The 27,853-nt window shown below is 45.8% G+C and overlaps 1 protein-coding gene and 1 long non-coding RNA gene across 3 annotated transcripts in view; both read right to left on the reverse strand.

The window, feature by feature from the left end:
* The window catches only part of LOC6602727 (regulating synaptic membrane exocytosis protein 2), a 40,345-nt gene extending 22,856 nt beyond the window's left edge, over positions 1-17,489 (reverse strand). For both annotated transcript variants that reach the window (XM_026993680.1, XM_026993681.1), the window contains exons 1-7: positions 17,268-17,489; positions 11,194-11,329; positions 7,254-7,576; positions 5,097-5,345; positions 4,683-4,933; positions 4,333-4,611; positions 4,020-4,261 (exon numbers count right to left, since the gene is read on the reverse strand). In XM_026993680.1, the coding sequence (XP_026849481.1) occupies positions 4,020-4,261; positions 4,333-4,611; positions 4,683-4,933; positions 5,097-5,345; positions 7,254-7,576; positions 11,194-11,329; positions 17,268-17,303 (1,516 nt within the window). In that variant the 5' untranslated portion in view covers positions 17,304-17,489. The remainder of the gene's footprint in view (positions 1-4,019; positions 4,262-4,332; positions 4,612-4,682; positions 4,934-5,096; positions 5,346-7,253; positions 7,577-11,193; positions 11,330-17,267) is intronic.
* Positions 17,490-17,494: 5 nt separating this feature from the next.
* The window catches only part of LOC113566736, a 30,723-nt gene continuing 20,364 nt past the window's right edge, over positions 17,495-27,853 (reverse strand). The window contains exon 3 of the long non-coding RNA XR_003409212.1: positions 17,495-17,860. This is a non-coding gene — a long non-coding RNA (uncharacterized LOC113566736). The remainder of the gene's footprint in view (positions 17,861-27,853) is intronic.

The following is a 27,853-nucleotide window of genomic DNA, read 5'->3' on the forward strand; positions in this document are numbered from 1 at the left end:
AAATCCTTCTACTGTCAGCAGGCAGGAAAACGACAAAGAAAATTCCGCTGCGGATAGCGGATGAGAAATCCTCCCTTATCTTCCCCCCACGCCTTGCAGAGTAATCATTCGATGACGCAACAGTTTTTTGGGTTATGCGCAAGAAAACTCTTTGTGCCACTTCTCCATTGGGCCATTTTCCATTCGAGCCGGCACTTAACATGCACGTAATTCGTTTCTGCCATAAAACCTTGAGCTGAACTGAGCTGAGGTGAGGCGCGGTCCATCCTGACTGTTTGGCTAGCTGGCCTTTTGTCTCATTTTTCGACTGACCAGCACAGAACCCACGAGATGTGTGCTGTTCATTTCCCTGCCCAGCGGTTTGCGCATTTTACGATACAATTTGTTTGCCGGATACCCAGTCATTTTTTTGGATGTGGCCATTATTGGGATTTAATAAGCTAAACGAGCCACACACACACACACAAAAGCTAACCAACAATTTTGTATGGTCTTTCAGGGGTCCAAGGGATTTTTCCTATTTGGAGCATCCATTTCTTTTGTTAGTCAAGGGACAGAAATACTCGCACAATGCCAATATGTTTACAAAATTGAATCTCAAAATTTGTGGGGATTGGTACGTAACAGAGAGGAAGGTGCGACGAATAACCTACATGGACATAGGACTCATCGGAGGACGAGTTGTAGTTCAACGAGTTCAAAGTTTCTCTCTCTCTCTCACGTCGGTTACTTTGACAAGTTTTTAATTTGTGCTCGGATCCCATGCACCTGTGGACGCACAGTACCAGGCCAGGGACACACACTGCTCCACTGCTGCGAAGTAATGACATTAAATGAGCGAACTTTCACACACACACATGACACACATACACACCCCCATTGAACGACTTAATCGATGCTTACCTTGCATCTGCACCCTGCACCCTGCACCCAACATTCTTCCTGCGGATGACTCATGAGCGTTAGTGGCTTCTATCGGCTGTCATAAAAATTGACTCTTAATTAAACTAAGAGGGGGGAAAGAGGGTGAGAGCGAGAGCTGTGGCAAGATTAAAGCAACTCCGAAGGATATATGTATAAAGGGAATTGCTGCTCGTTTAAAATGTACTGCCTTATGTTGCAGGACTATGAAAAGGCACTCAACTGGACATCTAAGGACTGTTGTGAGTACTGCTGTGGACTTTGGGGTCACCTGTTGACAGTTGAGGGCACACACGCAATGCTACAGTCAGAGCCACAGCCACAGTGGCGAGGTTCGTGATTTGCAGTAATAAATGCGTGTGTGTGTGCTTGTGGCTCATGAGGCTGCATAAAATTTCATTAGGCGTGTTAAGGCGCCATTTCGAGCTACACGTCCACATCCTGTGGAGAGTCCTGTTCTTCATCGCCCCTCCCGCCTTTCGTCCTTCGCCCCTGGCCGATTAACAGTTGCTATGGCAAACGCTTAAACTGTTGCATAATGGAAGGCACAGTCGAATGTTGGCTGGCTGTTTGGAAACAGGAAAAAATTCAATTACATGAACCATTCGCCAGCAGGTGCTACTTGTCACTGCCACTGGTATTTTAGTACATGGATGGCCATCGGGATTGGAGGGAACCTAATTAAACTCTTCAATTAGTGGAGTGTACGAAAGCGTAGTGCAGTTGCTAATTACGGCCCACCTCTAACACGAACAAATGTTAACACAACGGCAACAAAAAAGAATGTGTACCATGTTCGGCATTTCAAATTATAAGGTATCACATCTGGTTGTTCCTTCGCAGCGCAGCCTTTGCTATCCTGTCACAACCTTGCGCAAGTCAATATATCAAGGCAAATTGCAGCACAGCTGCCACAGCCGCAGCCTTCTGCATGTACGAGTACATGGGTCCGTGTGCATGTCGGTTTGAAAGCAGTCCTTGTGGTTAAGCCACATGGCAAAGAGAAGAAGACGCTCCACCGTCACAAAGGTGGGATAAGGATAAGAATGTGGGTTGCTTGGGGATGGATCCAACAAATACCAGAGGCAGCAGTATAAGCAGAAGCCAAGGAAATGATTTAGCACATTAAAATTCCACTTGCTTCGTTGCATATCAAATATGCCGGGTAAGCAGCCTCTGTCGCGCTGCCACATTGCCACTGCCAATGCCACAGATAGACAACAGAGTCACTGGAAAGTCGGAGACTCAACTCACGATACGGAGGGAGGGTTGGAGGTGGTTTGTCGTTGCTGCTGCTGTAGCTGCGTGTTGCGTACCACAGCTTCTGCTCATGCCTCTTCTGAGGCACCTTCCGTAGACATTTGTTTTATGATATGCAAATTGAAATTGTATATAAGCAAGCGCATCTCGCACAGGTGACTAACTGACGGTAAAAATGGGGGGAAAAACTCTCCGCTCAAACAACCAGCCAGCCAGAGAGTCAGCCAGCCAGCGGCTAGTTATTTTGATTGGAATTATAGGCGCTCGCTAGGATAAAAACATCCTGGTGCTCCTGTTGCTGCTTCTGTTGTTAGTTTAGTCGTATGTCTACCTGTACCCGGTCTGGTAAGCAAATTAAGACGAGAGATAGTTTTCTCTGAATATTCGACTTGGGATTCCTGAAATACACCCATATCCATCCCCCATTGGATGAAATCCGTTGCTAGCTGGTAAGTAAGTGGTATATAAATTTACAATTTTTCAGTTTCCATTTTCCCCCTGCTGTTACCTGTAACCAGTTTTCTCCTAGTATTTGGTTATAGTATTTTATGATGTGTTGAAGCATTTTCCCCTCGAACTGTGAGACTGGTATGAAAATGGTAGCTGCTGCCTCTCTGGATATTAGACTGGGAATATGCAAGCCATTTTTTATGGTTTTCGACTGCAAAAAGTGTTCCGTTCCGTTCGGTTCGGTGTAGGTTAGGTTAGGTTAAGGCGGCAGCCGGGAAGGGGAGATAGGAACCCCCGCCCTCCCCAGGCTCACTTGGACCAGCAGGAGGTCGGTTCGGCGTAAGCCATGCATGCATTTGGCCAACACACACTTAAACGTATTTATGTGCATATGTGCGCCTTATTATTTATGGCCAGCCAGGCATAAACTTTCCCACCTGCCATTTGGCATTTGGTCAGTTGTTCTGGTTCGATTTTTTTGTCTCTCTGTCTCGGTTCTCTTATTTGAATATTCTTTGGAATTCTAATAAACCCCCCGCCCCACCCCCTGATCACGTGCCATGTGCCACGTACCATGGATATTCGTATTGATTTTTTTTGTACGACCCGGTAATTAAAAATTCAGTTCGGCTTCTGGGCTGCTGACTGGCCTCTTGAGGAATGCAACAAAAATGCATATAATTAAAACCCGATCCATATCCACACGACACACAGAGAGGCCACGAAACAAAGCACGGACATGGACACGGACAGGGACAGGGCAAACATACTCGTACATTTGCGGGGGGGTTGGGGGCAAGGAACAATGCCGAGCAGCTAAATGTCGTTGCAAGGTAGTACATATATGTATGCCTAGCATTGGGGGTGTCTTTGCCCCAGTGCTGCACTGGCGGAGCAAAGCAGAGCTCCGTTGAGCCATCAGTGTGTGGTGTGCCTTTATGTCGATGAAATCCGCTCAGTTGTTTAATCTGCTACCAGTTTTGCTTCCGCTTTGGGTTTCATTAAGGCCCACGGGGGCCCAAACCTTATTATTCCCTCTCCCTCCCTCATCTTTGTGCACTTTGTTGGGGGGATTAGGAAGCGTAGCGGTCTACTCCCAGAGACCCACAGAGTCACAGAGAGGGTCTAGTGGGATGAGATGAGATGACAGGAAACGGTCGTCGGTCTGTCGAATTAGCATAGTCGAACGTTGTAATGAGTCTTGTTTACTTGGCCATTTCCTGTGCGGTCTGCGGCAACCAAGGAACTGGCAGCACATCCAACCGTAGCCGTAGCCGAAGCCAAAGCCGGATGGAAAAGCTACCCTTATTTGGGTAACCTACCCTTCCCCCCCACAACTCAGATTCAAAAATTAAGGTAAACCCCCTTCAGCTCCTAAGCTCACTTACTGCGGTGCGCCTTGTCCGTGGGATCTCGGCGCAAGATGATGCGCCGCTTTGATGCACAAATCGGTCCTGAATCTACGTCGTGTATTACAATGCGTATGGCCTCGCCATCCATTGAGGTCTGGCGGCGTGGCGCCTCCAAATCCTCAAGATTGGGGCCCGTAAACGCCGCCATCGGTGGTGGAATTGACGCGGGCGGTACCGCTGGCAAAGCCCCGCGATTCTGCAGCATTGCGATGTCGGGTCTGTGGCCAGAAGGAAAATTTGTATTAGATCCGGTTGAGCCGCTGAGGAAAGGCTTTCTACTTTTACTTACAGCTGGGAGCCGCGTCGGCGCATGCGGCGGTCGTCATCTACCGTTAACACGGGACTTCCGTGGTCCGGCGAACCAGGCGAATCATCGTTCTGCATATCCTCGGAGGCGTGCGGCACCCGGAAAGAGGGTCTCCGCGATCCTGGCAATTGTATGGGTGGCATGATGCCGCCACCGCTGACCTCGCACGGCGACCGCTGCATTTGCTGCTGCTGGCCTCCTCCCCCCGACGACACTCCACCCTGGACCAGTCCTGGGGCAAACACATCGTAGGCGGACTTTCTGTGGGCCCCAAAACAGTCGAGGAGTCAGTGCGAGGAATTCGAGGATGTTCACTGGATTCATTCTCTTACCTGCGCGGCATCGCGGGTATACCGAGTCCGGACCCATCCGCTGCCATGCCCAACGCCGGTCCACCGCCGCCCATGCTGCCGCCCACGGGGCCCGTTTTCATGTCATCGTCGTAGCTGTGCTGACGGGCCACTCGGGAGCCGCGTCTGGATTGTATACGCGACAGGGGCGCTCCGAAAGGTGGCTCCTGGCCATCGCCCCGCGGTGGACTGTTGGAGCGGCTGGGTGCCATGCTGCGGCCACCTTTTAGTTGCTGCGAAATCGCCAGAGAGAAACGGAGTAAACTTCGTGAAATGTAAACTTCTTAATGGTCGGGTCGGATGGCAGTCATAAAGTCTCGTTAGGGGAAACCTGCGTCACACCACGCCACGGCATGCCATGCCTTCAACTTAAAATTTAGGGTGGAAAAAGCTTACCCGTTCCAGCTCCTTCAGCGAGGCGGGCGATACGTCCGAGTGTCGCCGCAGTTCGGGACTTCGTGGCGGTGCCAGGGCTGCCCCATTACTGGGTGCCAATGTCTGGGTGCTGCTACCCAGCTTGGCATCCGAATGGCGGCGCTGCAGTGCCTCCATTACGGGCACGTCCAGCATCGAGTCTGTTGAGTCCTGCGGTATACAGACGCGCGAGGCCATTTTGCGGCGGCAAACGCTGCATCGCCACATGGTCTAAAGGGAAAACGCAGAGAGACAGAAATCAATTTTCCGTGGCTACGCGATATCAAGTATAGGCAGCGCAGCGTTAATTAAAACTCTAGGCTATGCGCGAAAAGAATTATATTTGCGGGCTGCTCACATTTATTGGTGAAACAGCGTGAAAAAGCTCAAGAAACCCATTATATGTTGGCCAGTTGCGTGGTTCTGCTTCTGGCTGTTGCTGTGGCAGCGAAAATAAACATTAATTACTTTCTGAACAAAAGTTGTGGCACGTTGCACGGGAAACATTCTATTTCCACCAGAGCAGGGGAAGGAAAAGGTACCACTATGGCAGGTGCCTCTTCGACCTTCATGGTGCATGCTGCAAGCATTGCACTTTCCACACACTTTCGCACAATGCTCGTTACATTTACACTTGACTGCTGATTCATTTTACCCCGGCGCGGCGGGCCCTTTAATCGTCATCTGTCCGCTATACGCCATTCGCAGTCACCTGTACCAGGAGGATACTGTCGCAATTTTAATTAAGTTGCCGGTGCTATGCAATTGGCCCGCAATGTAGGGGACGCGAAAGCGAATGGGAACGGAAGCCGCAGCTGCAGCTAGCGGCCAGGCACTGCTTTATTGCTTTTGTTTTCCCCCATTTTGCATGCACTGTAATTACGTAGTCGGTGTGGCACTCGTCTGGCTGTGTGTGTGGCACAGCTGCCAGTAGTTCATGATTCCATTGTGAAATCGACTCAAAATTTATTTCAAAGCTGCCCCAGGAACAAAGCAAGAAAATTTCTGATTTCATTTATTCTCATTTCATATGCAATTCTCAGAAGAGAGAGAGAGAGAGAAAGGGAAAACTAAGCCACAAAGGAAATGGGGAAATATTTCTGATTTAATGGAAACACATTTCCATTTACACAAAACGATTCTCTGACAGACAGAGAGATAGAGAGAGAGAGAGAGACAGAGAGAGAGAGAGAAGAGAGAGAGAGAGAGAGAGGGAGAGAGAGGGAGAGAGAGAGAGTGAGAGAGAGTGCTTTATCTCTGCCTGCACTGACCATTACCCATTATCCATTATCATCGCCTATGACTGGGAGTTCATATGCGGCTAAAATGATTATTTCATGCTTCCCCCAGCCCCATCAGAAGGCAGCAGCTGCTAAATTTCCAGGGCGTAGCCAGCACTGCATCGAGGCCCATAATTACGCTCTGTTTCCTTGTGTGTGTGTGTGGGTGTGTATCTGTGTGTGTCCTTGTCGGTGTGTGTGTGGCTGTATTCATGACGCCCATGAACATCAATTTCAATTAGCCAAAGTGGCCAGGTTGACAGACAAACGTTAAACTTTGTGTTCAGGGCGTTGGCGGTCTACTCCTTGACAAATTGCCACGAAGTGAAGGCAATGTTGCCAGGGCCTGATGGCGGCTGTGGCTGCGTCTGTGGCCTTTTGGTCTATCAATGATCATTATTCGGCAAGTATTGACAGATGCTCCACAAGGTAGAGCGTGGCAAAACAACGGCCACAGCCACAAGGTGCAACACATTTTGGTCAGAGACTGGGGGGAGCGGGATGAATATGTCTATTTAATCTCGTTAATACGGCTTTTATCTTGTTAATGCTCCAGAGAGCGAGAGGCTATTGTTGCAACCCCCCTTGCAGCAATGCTGAATAATCTAATTTGTGGTACGGCACTCCGTTTTGCAATCATTGGATGGCGTGGCACTCCCCACTCTTCTAACCCTCCATTCAGATTTTCATATTAATAAGGTGCTGCTGCATTTTAAGTTTATTTTTTCCACCGTTCACTGGATAGGATACTGCCCAATGGCCTGGAAGTCGCTTGTCCCTGAAACTCGGACTCGGACTGGAATGGGGACTGGATGTGGGACTGGGTAGTGGATGTTGCAGCCCATTCGGTGGTACTTACCGCATCCTCGTGCTCGTCCAGTTTGCTGTAGCTCGCACAGTCCTCGCACACCCTCTGTTGGCACTCGAAGCACGTCTTGTGGTAGTCGTCCGGCTTGAAGGACTTGAGGCACACCCTGCAAGCCCCAGCCCTGCGACCGGGCTCCTGTTTGGCCGCTGCCCCGCCACCACCACCGCCGGCTGTCGTGCTGTGGTTGTTGTTGTTCTGGCTGCCGCCGCTGCCGGATTCCTGTTGCTGTTGCTGCTGATAGCTGGGCGAGCCGTAGCTGCCGCTTGTGTCCGCATCCGTTGGCACCAACGAGGGGCGTGGCGACATTTTATTAACTTTGAAACGAAAAAAAACAGAAGGCAAAATACAAAGGGAGACAGAGAGCGAGAGAGAGAGAAAGATAGAGAAAGGGAGTAAGTCATGTAATCAATTTACGATCAAAGTAAAGGGCGCCCATAAATGAAAACTTGTTGATTTGTTTGATTCGAAATGTGCATTGGCAGGGAACTACATACAAATCCGTAAATCCAATCAAATATCAAAGGTTTTCTGTTTTCAACTCAACCTTGGATCAGCAAGCAGAGCCGTCGAAAGTGACAATAGCTGAATACCTTTAAATAAAGGGAATCGAACGAAGGTATATCTGTTTTTATACTTAGAAAGAAATTAGCTAGTAGATAATTAATAATATCTACAACATGCATGGAATCGTGGAGAAAAGTAAGAAGTTTTGGGTCTTCCTATGTTGTCTCCGTTCTGAGCCTCCTTCATCGAGGCGGCAGTTTGCTCACTGCCGTCCAACCTTTTGTGTCTCCTATCATCGCATTCACCAGGTTGCTGGATGACAGCTGCCAACCAGTGACTCGCCATAACTCGCGCCTAATGCGGTCGAAGCGCCCGCAGTCAAAGATATCGTACTCAGCGTCTTCTGGGATTCGACCACACCACCTGCAGTGTGGTGAGTCTTCGTGACCGAAGCAACCGTATCTACTGAGGAGCTGTGTGGTATAAAAGTTCACTGTACCGTGCCATAGGTTTAACCAGCTACCGACATTTGGGATAATATGGTGGGTCCACCGGCCGTTTTCAGACATGTCCCAGCGGCTTTGTCAGTCTCTAAGACTCTCCTCTCCAGCTTGCTTACCGCCTTTCGTTCGTCGCCTGCATGGTTGTCTTTTGCCACTTGCTTGTGTGTATGTTTTGATGCACAGACAGCACTCAAAGTCAGATAAATATCTCTCCATGTAATATAGGTTTTTTCCCTCATAAGAACTGGGGTATCGAAAACTTCGGCTCTCTCAACAAAGGCTCTCTCCTTCCTGTTGCCTGCACTTACCCTTACATTTATGTTGCGTTCGCGTGTTTGTGTTGTATTTCAACCTTGAGAAAATGGTGAAACAGTTTTATGTGGCCCGGGGAAAAAGTCGCGGTACATTAGTCACAGTCACAGTCAGGAGGCAGGGAGGGCAGGGGGCAAAAGAGGCAAACAGCAGTAGCAAGTATAAAGGCCCACTCTGCTCTGTTGGCTGTGCATTGCTCATACGCACAGTTGAACCTTGTGCTTTCATCTTTTGACGCTTGACATTTGCAGCCCGCAAAAGTGGCAAAGGAAAATATGAACGAGCCTGAAACAATAAAGAGTCGCCAAGTGCTGCTGCATGCGGCAGAAAAAAACGATTGCACCTCAAGGCAGGCAGAGAGAGGCAGTGGGGCAGTGAGAGGCAGGTAGGACTTGGGATAATACGAGCGAGCTACCAAATAAAGTTATTAGGGCATTTGACAAATTTTTCTCTTTCTCTCGCAGTTCAGGTGCGAGAATTTTTTGGGGACGCAGCAAAAAGTGAGACTGCCACAAAAAACCTGAAAAAAACTCGTTGCTGAAAAATGCCAGTGGCAAGGTCTGGCAATGTAACAGTATGTGGTTCTCTGGTCCTCTCGTCCTGTGGTTGCAGCAGCTGCTGACCCTGTTGCATCTACTGGGATTACTGCGACTATCCTTAATTATGTGTGCAAGGAGCAGCGAAACGAGTGGCAAGATATTCGATCAAATTATGGGCACAAACAAAAAGCATGACCAGCGTGTGGTGCGGTGTCGTTCGGTCTCCGTTTTACGATACAACTGTTGTAAATAAATATCATGAAATAAGATTTTATTTCTTTCTAATAAATCTGATGGCACCGCGCCATAAAATCAACAAGGATCCGCGCAGCAGTCCGTCGGCTGTTTTTGTGTGTCGTGTGCCACATCGCATCGCTCTGGCAGCCAACTAAAATACGATAAAAACGAGGGGGAACGTTGTGAGTTGCTGCGGACACCGCAACTCTACAGTTATGCCCGATACTAAGTCAGTATGGCTCACCTCCGGCAGACGCCCCTAATATTAAACGACACGACAAAGAGTGCGTGCGAGAGAGACAGAAAATCAGTCTGAGCGTGATGTCACGCGCTGCGTAGCCACTGCAAATTGATTTGTTTCCTTTGGCTATACAAATGATCTGATCTGATTCAGATTCAGCAATCTGATAGATATGGTCGTTATCTATGATTCTGCGTTTTTAGTTTTCTCAAATCTGCAATATTGTGGATGCAACAGATTTTCGTCCTTTGTGTGGGCGGAAGGGGGTGGGGCGAAATTTTGAGATATACGTTTTATAGTGACATCTTAAAGGAGTGTGTATACCAAATTTGGTTACTCTAGCCTTAATAGTCTCTGAGATTTCTGGATGCCTCAGATTTTCGTCCTTTGCGGGGGCGGAAGGGGGTGTGGCGAAATTTGGACATAAAACGGTGAAGGTCCGATATCACAGGAGTGTGGATACCAAATTTGATTCTCTAGCTCTTATGGGTTCTGAGATCCTTGAACTCATATTTTGCAATTGTCAAAACCGACCATGAAACCTGTGTGTTAGAGAAAGACAGAGCGAGAAAGAATGAAATTGTTTTCTTGATTCTGGCTATAATAATTATACGATCTGGTTCAGATTTTGCACTCTAGAAGATGGTCCGTCTGTCCGTCCGTCCGTCTGTCCGTCTGTCCGTCCCCTTCAGCTCCTAGTGCTCAAAGACTATAAGAGCTAGAGCAACGATGTTTTGGATCCAGACTTTTGTGATATGTCACTGCTACAAGAATATTTCAAAACTTTGCCCCATCCACTTCCGACCCCACAAAAGGCGAAAATCTGTGGCATCCACATTTTTAAAGATACGATAAAACCAAAAACGCAGAATCGTAGAGAATGGCCATATCTTTTGGACTGCAGAATCTGAATTTTTGCAGTGGCTACGCAGCGGCCGACATCACGCTCAGACTGATTTTCTGTCTCTCGCTCGCACGCATTTTTTGTCGTGTCGTTTAATATTAGCGGCGTCTGCCGGAGGAGAGCCATACTGACTTAGTATCGGGTATAACTGTAGAGTTGCGGTGTCCGCAGCAACTCACAACGTTCCCCCTCGTTCGTGTTGTGATTTGCAGTGACGTCGTTCCCCCGCTCTGCGGTCCTCCTGCTGTCCCCGCTACTGTCCCCTGCTGCTCTTGACACAAACTGAAACTGTAGCTGAAACTGAGGCTGTGGGTCTGTGGATCTGTGGATTCTGTTTCCATTGGCTTTTATTGACTCTGGATGTGCTGTGGACATGCGGGGATTCGGGTCGTCGGAGTCACATTTATGGATACCATAACAATAAGAATGGGAGCTGCGGAATGGGAACTGAAGGATGGGAATGTCGATGACTTTGTAATGGTAATGCTGATGCATTGCTGTGAGACGCGACACTGTGATGGAAACAAGCGTATGCGGCAATATTGCGTGTGTGCGCCGTAAGCCAGAGAATGCTAGCAGGTCACTCGCGTTGATTTTTTCTGGATGTATGTCACCACTTGGTGGTGGAGGCCTAAGGATAACCAACAGCCAGCCACCTGTGAGGACCACCTGTGAGGTGGTAAACACTTACCTTTGTCCGTTACGGTGAGCAGCGACGAGGAGAGCGTAGCCTTCATCTTGTTCAAGGCGCCCGTATTGGAGGTGGCGCCGCCCGAGTCCGTGCCATGCGGCTGCCGATCGTTGGACGTCTCATCGGTGGCCACCATCTGCAAAACCGAAAAAGAATATATAGAACAGTTTTGGCTTTGGCCAATATTTTGGATAGCCGACAACGAAACGGGGCGGCGGGCAGAATTTTTCCTACAGAAGTCATCCATCAGCTAAAAGTTTTGTATGTAAGTTTTTAATGTATGTTTTTTTTGTTTAATTTCATAATTTCTGTGGAAAAGCTTTAATTCGAGGCCGAACTGTTCCCTTTCAGTGGGTCACACGACTCAGATGATTGAAGTTTGTATTTTGTGCAAAATCATTTGCAGAAAGATTATTGGAGAAGGCAGAAATCTAGAAAAGAAAACTAGGATGATGTAATTCCCTTTTGCGGATTATGGCTCTTCCATTGGGGGGAAAACACCCTGGAGACACCTTTTGGAGTCCTTTCAGATTTCCGTTACGCTTTTCCGACCAGTCATAGCCAGTCCTTCGTCCAGGCAAGGTGGAACGTCATGCTTGGCGTTTTCTTTGATTTTCCGGGGAAAAACCTGCTCCTGCTGCTGGCGGTGAGGCGCAACAAATTGCCCAGAAATCGTAAAGTGTGGAAAGTAATTTTTGATTAAACAACGAAGGGAAGCCGAAACATAAACAGAAACCGGCTGATGCTGCCCCCGTCCCTACGGCTGCTGCTAGAGAGCCTTTCAAAAATTTCAGTCATTCTTTTTAATGCAGAAAGGGAGAGTGAAAGCAAGAAAAAGCGCGCGCGTGTGTGTGTGAGAGGAATAACAATTGAAAGGGCCGAAAACATAAGTGGTCCCACCACTGCCCTCTGCTCTGTCAGCGTTTTATGAAGTGGAAATTTTATATTTGCCAAAGCGCCGACGAGGAAACCGGAACAAACAGCCCAGCCAAGGCACACACACTCTTACCTATAAAGAATACACACATGTAGATTGTAATAAATAAACACAGAGATAGAAACTGCTGGCGCAAATTACGCTAAGTGCTTTCGGCTGCATCATTTTCGGTTGCCTACCTTTTGGGCCTCCTAAAAATAAGATGGGGAGAGGGAGGCTGCGCTACCCCTCCCCCTCCTACTCAGCCACGAACTAAGCGCCATCTCGTGTCAGATTATGGCCGCTTTCTGCTACATTTTTGATGATGTCATTTGATGTCGGGAGCTTGGCAATATTTAAGCTGCGGATTTATGTTTCTAGCCATCGCCACCTTTGCCTTTACCTTTGCCTTGGCATCCAGCATCTTCAAGCATCTCTAGTATACCACCACCTCTATACCCTCTGCATCTTGAAATCTTAGTGTAATCATCGTAATGTATAGTTGTTCGTTTGGTGGCCATATTTTAGAGGGATCCCCTTCACCCCTCCTTCATCACAAATTAGAAGCAGCAGCTAGCGACACGAGTACACACCTTTTTCACATGGCTCTGGCTGTGGCTCTCCTCCAACTTAATTTATATGCTCAAGTGGCTGTGGCCATTTTTCTTCAGCAAGAGTGAAGCCAGCTCTTCTTGCCTCACATTTTCACCACGCAACCTCTGGCGCTGTCGCTTTTCCTGCATACACAATTATTACCGTGTTAATTTTGTCATTATGATTTTCGTTTTTTTTGTCTGCGTCTGCGGGGCTTCCAGGGTCTTATGACCCGAAGCCGCAAATAGTTTCATGTTTAGTCCCGAAAATTATGGCGAGTTGGCGTTTAAGTGCTGCTACAGTTGCTGCCATTGCCACTGCCACTGCCAGTGCCAAGGCAATAGTGAAATGGCTTGGTATGGCATGGCATGGCGGCGAAAACAATACTTTGGCTTGGCAGTATGTGCTCCCTTTATGGCCGCAAAGTATGCCATATAAAAGACGCTAGTCAAAGCTGGCAGCTGGCAGCTGAAAGGATCTTTTCTTATGAATGAAACTGTTTGCATACAGAGCAGCAGGCACCAAAGAGTCGCCCAGCAGTTGGAAATCAATAAGAAATGAGGCACAGAGTGAAAATAAATCACTTAAAAGTTGCTAGCAAAAGTTCAGGTCATGTATATTTGTGGCAGGCACGCGCCGAGGCAGTTTCCTGTGAGCTGCAGCAGCCATACGTTTTGTTGCCTTCTTTCCTTCCACAATAAACTGCAGGCGAAGTGTGGTGCTAGAGTACGGCCGAATGGAGGGTATGTGTGTGCGCTGGTGGTGGTCGGTCAGTGTCTGGCCACAGGCGAGTCCACAGCTAGACATTAAGCAACCGCAAGGATTAGGACGAGGACGATCCATGGCATAGCATGGCCGGTCGGAGTGAGAGAACTTTACATCAGGGAACAATGTTAAGAAAATTGCTGCAAATAAACTGCAGCATCACCCTCCCATCTCCTCCATCTGATGTCTGCCCCCTCCGTGTATCCATGTCATTCATGCCTCACTTACTTTGTCCTTTTGATGTGTTCTGTGCAGTCCAGTCCTTCCCCCTCCTGGCTGTTAGGCATTTTGAATGTGCCAAAGAGGAGGGAAAAACTTTGTGCGAAAATCCTTTTCCTAACGGACTTCTCTGCTAACAGACTGCCAACGGCTCTCAGACTCTCATCATCATCATTGTCTTGAGAGTCTTGAGTTGGGTACAAGAGAATATCAACGACTGGATCTTTGCCAAGACCGCTTTGATTTCGTGCTTCATTTCGTCTAATCAAAACTTTTGCCAAACTCTCTCTATCTCTCTCCCTCTTTCGCTCGCTCTCTCTCTCTTTTAGCAACAACAAAATCTGCAGCATTTAGTTGCTTGGCATTTGCTTGTCAGCTGGCATTTTCTATACCGCTTGCCGCTTTTCTTTTAATTTTCAACTTGGTTTTTATTAACTTTGCAAAGAATTTTATGCTAAATGGAGAATTTCCTTGGAATTTACACTTTCCCCATCTTGGCCTTTCATTTTCCATCGCCCTCTTTTCCAATCTCTTTTTTCATTTTTCTTTTCTCCTTTTGTGTGTTATTTTTGGCTTCACACTGCCCACAGGAGACGACTTCTTGTATAATTTCCTCATTTCCAAAAAAAACAAAGGGAAAAGGAACAACAAGGCAGGTGCTTTCGCAGGACAATTGAACCGCTTCGATTGCTGTGTATCCATTTTTGTTTTTTTCCGGTTTTACAAACAGAACGAAGGGAACGTTGTGAGTTGCTGTTGCGAGCGCAACTCTACATTTATACCCGATACAAAGAGATAAAAAATCAGTCAGAATGAGTCGTCGGACGCTGCGTAGCCACTGCACTGATTTGTTCCTTTTGGTTATAATAATAATCCGATTTGATCTAGATTTGGTAATGTGGTAGATATGGTCATTCGTTCTAATTTTCTCGTGGGCGCCACAGAAGTCTGGATACAAAATCTCGTTGCTCTACCTCGTATAGTCTCTGAGCACTAGCCGCTCATAGGGACGGAAAGACGGACGGACGGCCAAACGGACAGACAGACATGACTGAATCGACTCGGCTATTGATGCTGATTAAGAATATATATACTTTATGGGGTCGGAAATGATTCCTTCTGGACGTTACAATCGTCCATTTTCACCACAAATCTAATATACCCCTATATTCATTTTGAGTATCGGGTATAAACACAGCAGGAAAGCGCAGCCACAGGAAGTGGCGCAGAAATCAGCCAGGCGATCAAAAGCATTTAAAGGGCTTTTTAATTAAAAAGTTTTGTTTGTCCATCCCAGCCTTCCCCCCTTCCACTCAACCAACTAAACAAGCAACCAAAAGTTTGTTGTTTCTTCATGAATCCTGTTTGAAAAATAGCTTCAACGATCTGTTCAGCTCAGAAGGATCGCACGTCCTTCTGCATTACATACTTGTACGAACATGTTGGACAACAATGGTTATAATCAGATAATTATACAAGGGATGGTTTGACACTGCTATGAGAGTACTTGCGGTTGTTGAAGTCTACCTGCCCACAGTTTCCCCGCGGAGTAATTCGCTATTTATGTGCCGCTATAGCTGTGAACAAAAATTCGACTGTTAACCCGACTATGGATCAAAGTCCTAACAAAAACCCGATATGCATATGTAATACGATATTATAAAAATTAGGCTGCAAAATATTTGCAACACCAGCATCGTCGGCTTCTTCCGAAAGAATTTTTTCCCTAGCAAGCAACCAATTTGCAAAAGAGAAGCTCCTTTTTAGGCAACGACGGCATGGTCAAAAAAATTATGTTTTTGAATAAAAGTTTTCTGGTTTTGCTGTGTTGTGCATCTAAATCATTTTCTGGGAATTGGACTCACACATGCTTTTTTTGACAGCTCGACTGGATCATGACTCTAGCTCAAACATGAGAATGTTGACAATCTGTTTTTGTAGACAGTGTGAAATATTGATCGTGTGCGAGTAGCACATGATTCAGTTGTTCGAGATGGGATCATTTTTTTTTTACTCTGTACTCATGCTGGGCTCTATGTATATGCAATTAAAAAACCTTTTCATTTCGCCTCCTCAATTTTAATTTTCAATTTGAAATTTTCAATTTCATTTGCTTTTGTTGAATTTCATTATTTGGTGTATTTTTAAATTTATAGTGCCGCAATGTACATTGCATATTGTCGCATGCCGGCATCCCGCATCCGGCACCCCGAATGCCGCATGCTGCTGCATGGTCAAGTAATTATAAAATCACAAATGGCACAAATAAAATAAAATTAAGCATAAATTACGAGGCATCTGTCTGTGACAGGATGGAGGGGGACAGACACAACCAGAAACAGAATCCGAATCTGAATCTGTCTCTGAATCTGGATCTGATTTATATATTCATTAATTAACGAGGGGGAACGTTGTGAGTTGCTGCGGACACCGCAACTCTACAGTTATACCCGATACTAAGTCAGTATGGCTCTCCTCCGGCAGGCGCCGCTAATATTAAACGACACGACAAAGAGTGCGTGCGAGAGAGACAGAAAATCAGTCTGAGCGTGATGTCACGCGCTGCGTAGCCACTGCAAATTGATTTGTTTCCTTTGGCTATAAAAATGATCTGATCTGATTCAGATTCAGCAATCTGATAGATATGGTCGTTATCTATGATTCTGCGTTTTTAGTTTTCTCAAATCTGCAATATTGTGGATGCAACAGATTTTCGTTCTTTGTGTGGGCGGAAGGGGGTGGGGCGAAATTTTGAGATAAAGGTTTTATAGTGAGATCTAACAGAAGTGCGGATACCAAATTTGGTTACTCTAGCTTTAATAGTCTCTGAGATTTGTGAATATCCCCAGATTTGCATCCTTTGCGGGGGCGGAAGGGGGTGTGGCGAAATTTTGAAACAAACTCGTCTCGGTCCGATATATTAGGAGTGTGGATACCAAATTTGGTTACTCTAGCTTTTATAGTCTCTGAGATCTAGGCGCTAATGTTTTACTCTAAGCAAAGCCGCCTATGCTACCTGTGTGTTAGAGAGAGACAGGGCGAGAAAAAATGAAATTGTTTTCTTGATGCTGGCTATAATAGTATTACGATCCAATTCAGATTCTGCAGTCTAAAAGATATGCTCATTCTCTACGATTCTGCGTTTTTTGTTTCTCGTATCTTTAAAATTGTGGATGCCACAGATTTTCGCCCTTTGTGGGGGCGGAAGTGGGCGGGGCAAAGTTTTGAAATATTTTTGTAGCAGTGACATATCACAGAAGTCTGGATCCAAAACATCGTTGCTCTAGCTCTTATAGTCTTTCAGCATTAGGCGCTGAAGGGGACGGACAGACGGACAGACGGACGGACGGACAGACGGACAGACGGAAAGACAGACATGGCTCCATCGACTCGGCTATTGATGCTGATCAAGAATATATATTTTTTTATGGGGTCGGAAACGATTCCTTCTGGACGTTACACACATCCACTTTTACCACAAATCTAATATACCCCAATACTCATTTTGAGTATCGGGTATAAAAATGGAAGTGTCGCTACCCTTGGCACTTGGCTTGGTCCATTCGTCCTTGCCACTTACCTTCTTCATGAATGTCATCACGTTGGTTGGCAACATTTTGACAGCCTGTTTCTCTCGTTTCTCTTTCCCTCTGTGTGATTCTCTGTGTGTGTTTAAAGTTCAATTAATCACGCATACGCAGTGTGTACGCTGTATTCTTTTGGTTGCTGAATGCTTTTGTTGTTCAATGAACACTCGTAAGCCGCTCTAAGTCATTCCAAATTGAATGGTTCTTTTATATGGTTTGCTTCTGCTGCTGCTTGTTGCTGTTGCTCGTGGCTTTGGGCCATATTGTTGTGCTGTGTGTTCGCTTTGCTCGTTATGCCTTTCAATTTGATGGCCATTTTTCATTGGCCATGTAAATAGTAGGCATTGACATTGCGATTGGATTTTTGCACACACATTCAATGCAGCCTCTACATATTTTGGCTCTCTCTCTCTCTGTCTTTTTTTGGCGCTCTTTGTCTTTGTCGCTCTCTCTTGTTATGATTGATTTATGGCTCCCGCTTTCCCTGGTTTAAGCCTCACTTATGTGCCGTATTTTTTGTGCTTTTAATTAACTTTTGGCCATAATTCAAAACTGTTGTTATTATTTGCGTTGCGTCCTCCTGCAGCTGTGTGCGCGCCAACAACAAAAACATGAAAATATACACAGAACAAGCAGAAAATTATAATTAGTCATTAGGCCAAAGGCACAAAAAAGGGGGGAGAGATACGTTGGTGTACAGGGAGAGAAAGTTTCGCTTAAAGTATAACCGTAATGGGCATCACCGGCTCACACCGTACTTAAGTTCGTCCCATAAATTTGCCTACGATAAGCATCGGTCCCAGTCCCAGCCCAACCTCCAGCCACAGCAGTACAGCCCCTTTGAAACCCCCCATCATTCACACGCACATGAAAGCCGCGCTGCGCCGAAAGTGTGGCTGAACAGTCAAGCGGAGAATGATTTTAAGGCGAAAATAATGTGTCAGTGTGTCAGTGCTTGCGTCGCCTGATGGCATGCAAAGAAAGTCCTTTCGGGGTGCCCTCTAGACTGACCTGCTTTCTATGCCGAAAGGAGAAAAACTCCCAAAAAACTGATTTTCAGCCAACGTTTTTTATGCCCAGAGTTTTTTTTAGATGTTATATGTTACTTTTACTCACCATAGAGTTCCTGAAACAATAGAATATATTTAGTATATCCCTGCATAGATTATGCATCTGCCATGGAAATCATCGATTTGCAGAGAATAGCCATAACTGAAGCACTGCTTTCACTCTCCTCCACTCATCATAGCCCGAACTAAGCTCTGAGCGGAGCTGCTGATGTGTGGGTGGGTCGGGTCGTTGGTTGCTTTGTTGAATCCTTAAGCTCCTCTTCATTTGTGCCCCTCGAATCAGAAAGCTTTGCAAAGAGCTTATCGGCCATTCACTGCAGCTCATTGCGGGAGCTAGTCAGCGTTAAAAGGGGGGGAACAAAAACAGGGAACAGAAACGACTGCAGTTCATTGCGGGAGAGAAGTGCGAATGGGTGAACGAAGAGTCTTAGAGTGGAGTCATGTGGCTTTTGGATTTTCCGCCAGGAAATGGAATTATTAAATGAAATGACCCACAAACGCAATTCAATTGTCGAAAGTTTCGCTCGATTGCAGTTCCACTGGAGTTGCCTCTGCCACATGCTATGGGGCAATCATTTGCAATTCCCATTTGTTGTTGGCAGTTTGTTGAGTCATATAGAAATAAGGGACTATGCTGAGGGATTCATTGTGTGGACGCAGTCATTCAAGTTTCTAGTTGGAAAACTTTGGTCAAGTCTCGTCTCGTTTCGTCTCTCTTCCTAGCCCTAGCCCTTACCCTATCTCTCGTTGAAACATTGAAAAAGTTTATAAAAACTCATTGAAGTGCACTTCCGAGAGTTTTCCGCCTCGGATTGGAAGGATAATTGCACGGGGGCGTGGGGGTTGCGGGGATGATATGTGGAAATATGCTTACGCCAAATAAAACTCCTGACTTGCTAAATGAGCGCAGCACAGAGAGTGAAGCAGAGGAAAAATGTTCAATTGTATTTGGGAGAGGGGAGGGGGAAAATGAAAATTAATTGCCGCTTGAGGCTGTCAAAATGCCAGGCAACAGCAAAACAGTAAACAGCAACAGCAACATTGCATTACATGCAGCCAAATCACGGGGAAACGCGATGATTTTCGGTGGAAGATGTACGACCAAGAGCAGAAGGATGAGCAGGAGAAACAGGGTTACAAGTGTTTGTCCGGGGACCACGACCGTGGGTATGGCTCTGCAGACAGGTTTGCATAAATGTGCTCATAAATTGTAACTTTTCCATTGCGGCTGCTGCTTCTTCTGTTGCCGCTGTTGTTGGTGTTGGTAACGAGCGTGAGATCACATCAACACACATAAAAACACAGAGTGCCAGTTCCAGACCCAGAAAGAAGGAGAATGTTGCTCAAAGCAGGAGGCTGCTATTTGCAGCAGGCTGCTTATGCTGGCAAATTTCCAGGCTGTCAAAAACTTGGCGCCTGCCTGTAGCTGGCACACAGTTAATTAGCGCGAAATTGGGGAGCCCAAATCCAAAACCAACGAGGGGGAACGTTGTGAATTGCTGCGTACACCGCAACTCTACATTTATACCCGATACTTAGTCAGTATGGTACTCCTCCGGCAGACGCCGCTAATATTGAACGACACGACAAAGAGTGTGTGCGGGAGAGACAGAAAATCAGTCTGAGTGTGACGTCGGGCGCTGCGTAGCCACTGCAAATTGATTTGTTCCTTTTGGCTATATAAATAATCTGATCTGATCCAGCAATCTGATAGATATGATCATTATCTATGATTCTGCGTTTTTAGTTTTCTCGTATCCTCAATATTGGGGATGCAACAGATTTTCGTCCTTTGTGGTGGCGGAAGGGGGTGGGGCGAAGTTTTGAGATATACGTTTTATAGTGAGATCTAACAGGAGTGCGGATACCAAATTTGGTTACTCTAGCCTTAATAGTCTCTGAGATTTGTGAATATCCCCAGATATTCATTCTTTGCGCGGGCGGAAGGGGGTGTGGCGAAATTTTGAAACAATCTCGTCTCGGTCCGATATATTAGGAGTGTGGATACCAAATTTGGTTGCTCTAGCTTTTATAGTCTCTGACATCTAGGCGCTAATGTTTTACTCTAATTAAAGCCGGTTATGCTACGTGTGTGTTAGAGAGAGACAGGGCGAGAAAAAGTGAAATTGTTTTCTTGATGCAGTCTAAAAGATATGGTCATTCTTTATGATTCTGGTTTTATCGTATCTTTAAAAATGTGCATGCCACAGATTTTCGCCTTTTGTGGGGGCGGAAGTTGGTGGGGCAAAGTTTTGAAATATTTTTGTAGCAGTGACATATCACAGAATTCTGGATCCAAAACATCGTTGCTCTAGCTCTTATAGTCTTTGAGCACTAGGCGCTGAAGGGGACTGACAGACGGACAGACAGACAAGGCTCAATCGACTCGGCTATTGATGCTGATCAAGAATATATTTTATGGGGTCGGAAACGATTCCTTCTGGACGTTACACACATCCATTTTCACCACAAATCTAATATACCCCAATACTCATTTTGAGTATCGCGTATAAAAACACGGGAACTCACAGACCGTACCCTGGGGGACATATCGCATATCGCATATCGCCTTCGTCTCTTGCATGCTAATGAAAGTGAAAACTGATCAGAATTCCATTAGCGTTAAAGTTCCAATACGGGCTTTAAATAACGTACACCAAGATTTATCACACGCTCCACAGAGACAACCCAAACAAGACATAGAAAAACCCCCTGAAATCGAAATGTTTGAAAATACTTGTCAAATAACAAGTGTCGCTTCTCCACTTTTCCTTTTGTATTATTTTTCCGGTTAATTTATGTCACTCATTTATGTCACTACTCATGTCACGGAACTGACTATCAGAGTGAATTGTTGTGCCGGAACATGTGGGTGTGTGTTTGTGAGTGTTTATGTGTATGTAGGGTGCACGACAAAAGCTGCAAAAGCAATTCTTCACAAAAATGAAGCGCAATAGCGAGCGCGTGGCAAAACCGAGGAAAAAAACTCCAGAAACAGCAGCAACAGGAACAGAAGAAGCACCAGCCTCTCCAATTGCAGTTAAGAAATCGCAACGCAGTTCGTAAATAAAACCGGACAGCAGGGTGCCCGTGTCCTTGTCCATGCAGAAGGAGTAATTGTGATGATTCTGATGCTGATGATGATGCTGGGGCAAAACCTCAACCTCATTAATGGGGCATGAATGAAGCGTTGTCAACAAAGCCAAATGATAGGGGGAGGGTGGAGGACTCTTGGGAGTGTTCCACCGACCAACCCTTAACCCTCAACCATGTCCCCTGTTGCTGCCTGGTTGATTGTTGCCTTGTTAACACCCACAACATTTTTGCAGCTATTGCTGTTGCCGTTGCAGCTGTTGCTTCTGTGTGTGTGTGTGTGTATCTGTTTAAATTTATCTGTAGATCAAGCCACAAACGAATGCCACTTACTCCACTTGCTGTTGCCTTCTGAGATGACATGCAAGAAAAGGGGGTTTGCCACTTGAGAAAATTTTAGAAGATTATCGATCTGGAAGGGGAAATGAATTTGCCTAAGCGGCAGGCAGTGAAAAAAACTTTAAGAGGAAATTAAGCAGTGACTGAGTCCCGATACGCTCCACCACTCTACACTCAGCATTGTTTGGGACATTTAATGAACCTGCGACCACGTACGGTTTTGCTTTCAGCCCCTGGAATTCGAGTGGTGGCAAACGGACTCTCGCTGTCACCGCCGTTTCTAGCTAATTGACAGAGACGGGGCTTACATGATCTCTCTCTTTCTCTGTCTCTCTATCTCTCTCTAATTGCTGTGAATAAACACAAGTGGGAGGAAATGTCATAGCGTGGCATGGCATAGCATGTTGTGGGCTGACCGAACAGATTGCTGTCTGATTCTCATTCTAATTCCAACTCAAAGAACAAATGCTGTTCGACTCAGACTCTGACTCTTCGAATCCCATTGCTATTGCCATTTCCATTTACAATTTCCCTTTAGCAAAAACAATCCCATTCCCATTCAGGACACGTACCAACCAGCAACCAAATGAAATAAAACTACGCCCACCATCATCACCGCCCATCTCCACTATCTTGCTTTGTTGTTGTTGAAGATGAAGAGGAAGAAGAAGAAGATGAACTGTAATACAAACAAAGGCAGCTGGCAATCGTTTAAACTGCCGCCAAACTCAATTATTCAAATGGGCGTGGAGAAGGCGTGGCAATGCCACGACGCCACAACGCGCGGCAGAAACACATGTGCCCCAAGTGCCACTCGCTTTGCGGTTTGCAATTTGACATTTAATCAAAGCGAAAACCTAACCAAAATGCCACTCAGTGTTGCATGCCTCGATATCCATTCAAGTACCGTTTTTGCGGTCTGTCTCTCTCTCTCTCTTTGTCTGTCTTTCGTGCTTGACGCGTTATCTTCTGAATCCATGCCTCCTGTTGTTGCCTCCTGCTGTTGCCTGACTTTCATCTTAATTGAAATCAAATCAAAGTATTTTCACTCACCAAATGGAATTGTCTGTTGCCTGGCTCTTGGCCGTTGTTGATTTTTTGGGTCTACTCTTGGCAACAGTTGCTAAACAGAACGGAACGATAGACCAGTCAACGGAACAGAAGTTGACTCTGCTGCCACTGCTGCTGCTGCAACAACTAATGACTGACCATTGTTGTCGGTCTCTCGATTTTACACTCAATTTGCTGGTATTGTGGCTTATTGTTTCATAAATTATTTATTAGAAAATTTTATTTGTTTCTGTCTCTATGTCTGTCTGCCTTGAATGTGTCTGCCTGTCTGCCCCCGAGAGAATTTAATTGGGAATTGCTGTGCATTGTCCTGCGTTTACTTGATTATCAAATGAATTGAGGGTTGCTATCGGGATTCAGGATTGTGGATTGCAACTGTGTGGCAGTGGGATAGTGGACACTGTCAACATTTGCCATTCCATTCCAGTGCGTGTTCCGGGGGCTGACAATGTAATTTGGGGCACATGATTATTAAACCAATATTGCGAGGAGGAGCAGCAGCGCGTATTCCTCTGATTATGCAAAGCAACTGAGGGGCAAAACCATTGTTCAAACTGCAATTCAAGGCGTACATCAAATGGCAGCTTAACAAACATAACGCAAAATATGTCTGCCAAACGAATAAAAATCCACACAGTAAGAGACAAATTTAAAAATCAGTTCGAATTTACAACTCAGTTCAACTCACAAATGTCTAGAATTTTCTTTTAGGGTCTTTACAAAACATAAAAAACTTTAAAATACAAATATATATTATATAAATATATTTTAGCCGAATATTTTAGTTTATTATTTATACTCAATACTTTAAATGAGTATAGGGGTATATGTATTAGATTTTTGGTGAAAATGGAGGCGACCTCATAAAGTATATATACATATATATTCAAAAGCCGAGTCGATTCAGCCATGTCTGTCTGTCCGCCTGTCCGTCCGTCCGTCTGTCCGTCTGTCCGTGCCTATAAGCGCATAGTGGTCAGAGGCACAATGTACAAGGTTCAATGTACGCGGCGGCTGCCGGAGGAGAGCCATACCGACAAAGTATCGGGTATAAATGTAGAGTTGCGGCCTCAGCAGGAACTCACAGCGATCCCCTTCGTTTTATATTATATGTATTAAATATATTTCAAAAATATTTGTTATTAAATAATTTATTTTCAATATGAAATACGAACGTACTTTTTACTAAAATATATTCTTATTAATTTCAAAATATAAATTAAACCCATTTTTCTTTCTATTCTCACTCTCTTAGGCAGAAATAAAAAAATGTAAATGTAAATATTACAAATTTCAGTTATATTTTCTCTGGGTGCACACATATCATACGCCCTTATCCATCCGCCCATGCAAATACAAAGCAATCCGAGTGCTCATTAACGCTTTGTAAAATGTGCAGCCTGGCGACCATTTTCTTGCATGACAGCACGCAACGGAGTCTTACGATGCCTTTACAGAGGGCGAGCGATAGGGACTGGATTGGATTGGGTCAGGATGGCACATTTATGATGTCGCGTCGCGACAAGGCAACTCCTCATTAGAAATGCGTAAAAATTCAACGAAGCAGCAACAACAGCAAGCCCCAGTCATGCCTCGTCTGTGGCGGCTAAAGAGCCTGTCAGAGAGGGATATAAAAGGGCGCAGAGTTCGGAGGAGTAATTGCCGCCGTTTTAGTAAGCAGCAACGCAGTCAGACGCTTCCTTTGGGTGGAAATGGTTGCTTAATTATACCCGATACTCAAAATGAGTATTGGGGTATATTAGATTTGTGGTAAAAGTGGATGTGTGTAACGTCCAGAAGGAATCGTTTCCGACCCCATAAAGTATACATATTCTTGATCAGCATCAATAGCCGAGTCGATTGAGCCCTGTCTGTCCGTCTGTCTGTCTGTCCGTCCGTCCCTATCAGCGCCTATTGCTCAAAGCCTATAAGAGCTAGAGCAACGATGTATTGGATCCAGACTTCTGTGATATGTCACTGTTACGAAAATATTTCAAAACTTTGCCCCGCCCACTTTCGCCTCCACAAAGGGCGAAAATTTGAGGCATCCATAATTTCAAAGATACGAGAAAACAGCTATATCTTCTAAAGTGCAAAATCTGACACAGATCGTATAATTATTATAGCCAGAATCCAGAAAACAATTTCATTCTTTCTCGCTCTGTCTCTCTTTAACACACAGGTTTCATGGTCCGGACTTCTGTTAGATCTCGATATAAAACGTATATCTCCAAATTTCGCCCCACCACCTTCCGCCCCCACAAAGGACAAAAATCTGTTGCATCCACAATATTGCAATATTGTCGTGTCGTTTAATGTTAGCGGCGTCTGCCGGAGGAGAGCCATACTGACCAAGTATCGGATATAAATATAGAGTTGCGGTCTCCGCAGCAACTCGCAACGTTCCCCCTCGTTTTCTTCTAAATTTTGCCATTTTGCATCCGCTGGGCTATGCGTTATGCCCTTCAATTGGGGGTGGTGAATAGTGGTGGTTAAATAAAATCAAATTTCAAAAAGAACAAAGAAACCGATGGAAAAGAACGAGTTAAAACAGCACACCAAAGGCCAAAACAGGCAAAAGAAAGGCTTAATGGTCCTTAAGCGATGGCACGACCGTAAGGATATCACAAATAGTACTGGGAGGTGGAGGTAGTCGCTGAGAGAGAGAGAGTGACCGCAATTAATTAAACCACAAGGCGGTGGCTATGGCAATCCCGATGCGAGGAAGCCACAACCGCTGGCAATACAAAATAATTATAACAATTTTCAGGAAGTGCTTCAGACAGACTCAGCATTATAAAATAAATTGAAATAAAATAAAATAATATTAAGTTTGACGGCATTTTTGGGCAATAAAATGCCATGCCATACCATGAGCAGGGTAAAGGTGAATGTTGCCAAGTTAATTATTCATTTGCGTCGGGGACAATACGATACTGTTTGGGGCCTATTGCACAGTGTGATACAGTCCCCGCACCGTACCTTGTCAATGTCAATGTCAGCGTTAAATGTCCTGAAAATGGTCGACCAAGCCATGCTTCTTCCCCCCCCCCACCACCCCTTTATGTACTTCATAAACTTTTGCATCAAATGCGAATTCAATGTCACATCCCCTCTGACTTTCTGCTTCTGCTCCTCTCGTGTCTTCAACTCGTCCTTGGCAAGGAAATGGACTCGTGGCTCGTCAGCAAAAGTCAATTAAAAACCTGAGCACAGGCTAAATACGATTTTGTCATGCAAAAGATCGAAATAAACTAAATTTTGAACCAAGCCCCAGCCTCTGTGTAGTTTTTCCATTCTTTTTGTTTTGGTGTGGCGGGGGAGAGAGAGTGGAGAGGTCCTGATGATGTGTTATATAATGAGTTCGTGGGTTGGGTGGTTCGTAGTGGCGTAGCATTATTCATGATACCATCTATACCGTCATGTGGTCGTAAAATGCATTTCTATGACATACTTTGGCTGCTCCCTCTCCCCAGCGAAGGCATGGCATCCTTGGCATCTTTGACAGATGTCATTCGCCTGCTGTCATTAGGTTTATTGTTATGATTGTTGTGAGGATCCTTTTGTGTCCTGGTGCTTACTTATCGCCCGGAACATGTGGCTATCTCCCTGCCTTTCGGTCTGTCTATCCGCCTGCCCTTGCGGCGCCTTCAGCCTGTATGCAACGAGAGACATTGCTTGCAAGCACCACAAATTTTGAATTGCATGTGAATATTTCTTTAGAATTTGGAATGCCCCCATTTTTAAGCTGAAGGGAATCGTCAAATTTTAGACGGCCAGTCGGATAAATGTTGAATTCCCACAATCATTCGCTTCCGCTGCTCTGCAAAATAATGAAATATTTAGAGTTTATATGGAACTAGTTTTGATTGCAAAGCGAGTTTTATGCAGGACCAAGAGCTACACTAAGGGCATTGAGTCGGACTTCAGACTCGGTGCCCTGCGGGTCAGCTCGGCGTTCCGTACTGTCTCCACAGAGGCAATAATGGTAATAAGGTGCATACCACCCATAGCGCTTGCAGCGAAGGAAGCTAGCGAAATCCACAAGGGAAGAAAGGCCGCCAACACACAGGCAGACGCTAGAACGGCTAAGACCAGGGCAAGGGCTAAATGTCTCGAGAGCTGGCAACTCAGATGGGATAATGCTGTAACCGGCCATTGGACCCACCGACTAATCGCCAACATTGCAGCATGGATGAATCGGCGGCATGGAGAACTTACGTTCGAACTGACACAAGTTCTCAGCGGCCACGGGTGATTTAAGGAGTACTTTCACCGCTTTGGCCACGAGGAAGATGGGCTGTGCAGCTGCTGCGGAACAATAGAAAACGCTGAGCATGTCCTGACCACATGCGCCAGATTCTCAGAGGCCCGCAGGCGAGCAGAAGGCACCCTGTTCTGCTCGGGTAGGATCTTCCTCTAAAGAGCACTAAAGCAACTCGTAACCGCCGGCACATGCCAGGTATCCCCCGGATAGGTCTAACACACCTGTGAAGCACCTAGCTAATACGAGAAGGCGACTAAGACGGAGACCAGTAAAGTCTTAGGATAGGAATTGGACCCCCCCTTTTTTGGATTGATGACCCCAGGGCTGACGGAAGCCAGCATTCTAGCACTTTAGTACGCGGAATGAAACCCCGCCGAAATGGCTGCTAGGTTAATGCTGCTTCTGCCCCCGTCCCGTGAAAAATTGGCAAATATCTAAGCACGCTCGTTGTTCCGTAGCCATTAAATTGGACGTACAGGCTCAGTTGAGTCACTCCTGACTAGTGCGGATCCGGCTCTGAACTCCCGACCCCATAAAGGCCCTCGCATGGCCTCCCTGCTTGCATAGACAACCATGGGATCATAACGCGACTGTACAACAGACAAGGACAACGGCTTACGAGTTGGAACCCAAAAAAATGAGTAAAAATAACACACCCATAACGACGAACGACTCAGAAGGCTTTAATAAAAGCAAGAAAATGGCGAGAACGCCAACTGGCGAGCGGACTGACGCCCCG

This window comes from Drosophila persimilis, unplaced genomic scaffold, assembly GCF_003286085.1.
Source record: "Drosophila persimilis strain 14011-0111.01,24,50 unplaced genomic scaffold, DperRS2 tig00000868-arrow-arrow-pilon, whole genome shotgun sequence".
Taxonomy (NCBI): domain Eukaryota; kingdom Metazoa; phylum Arthropoda; class Insecta; order Diptera; family Drosophilidae; genus Drosophila; species Drosophila persimilis.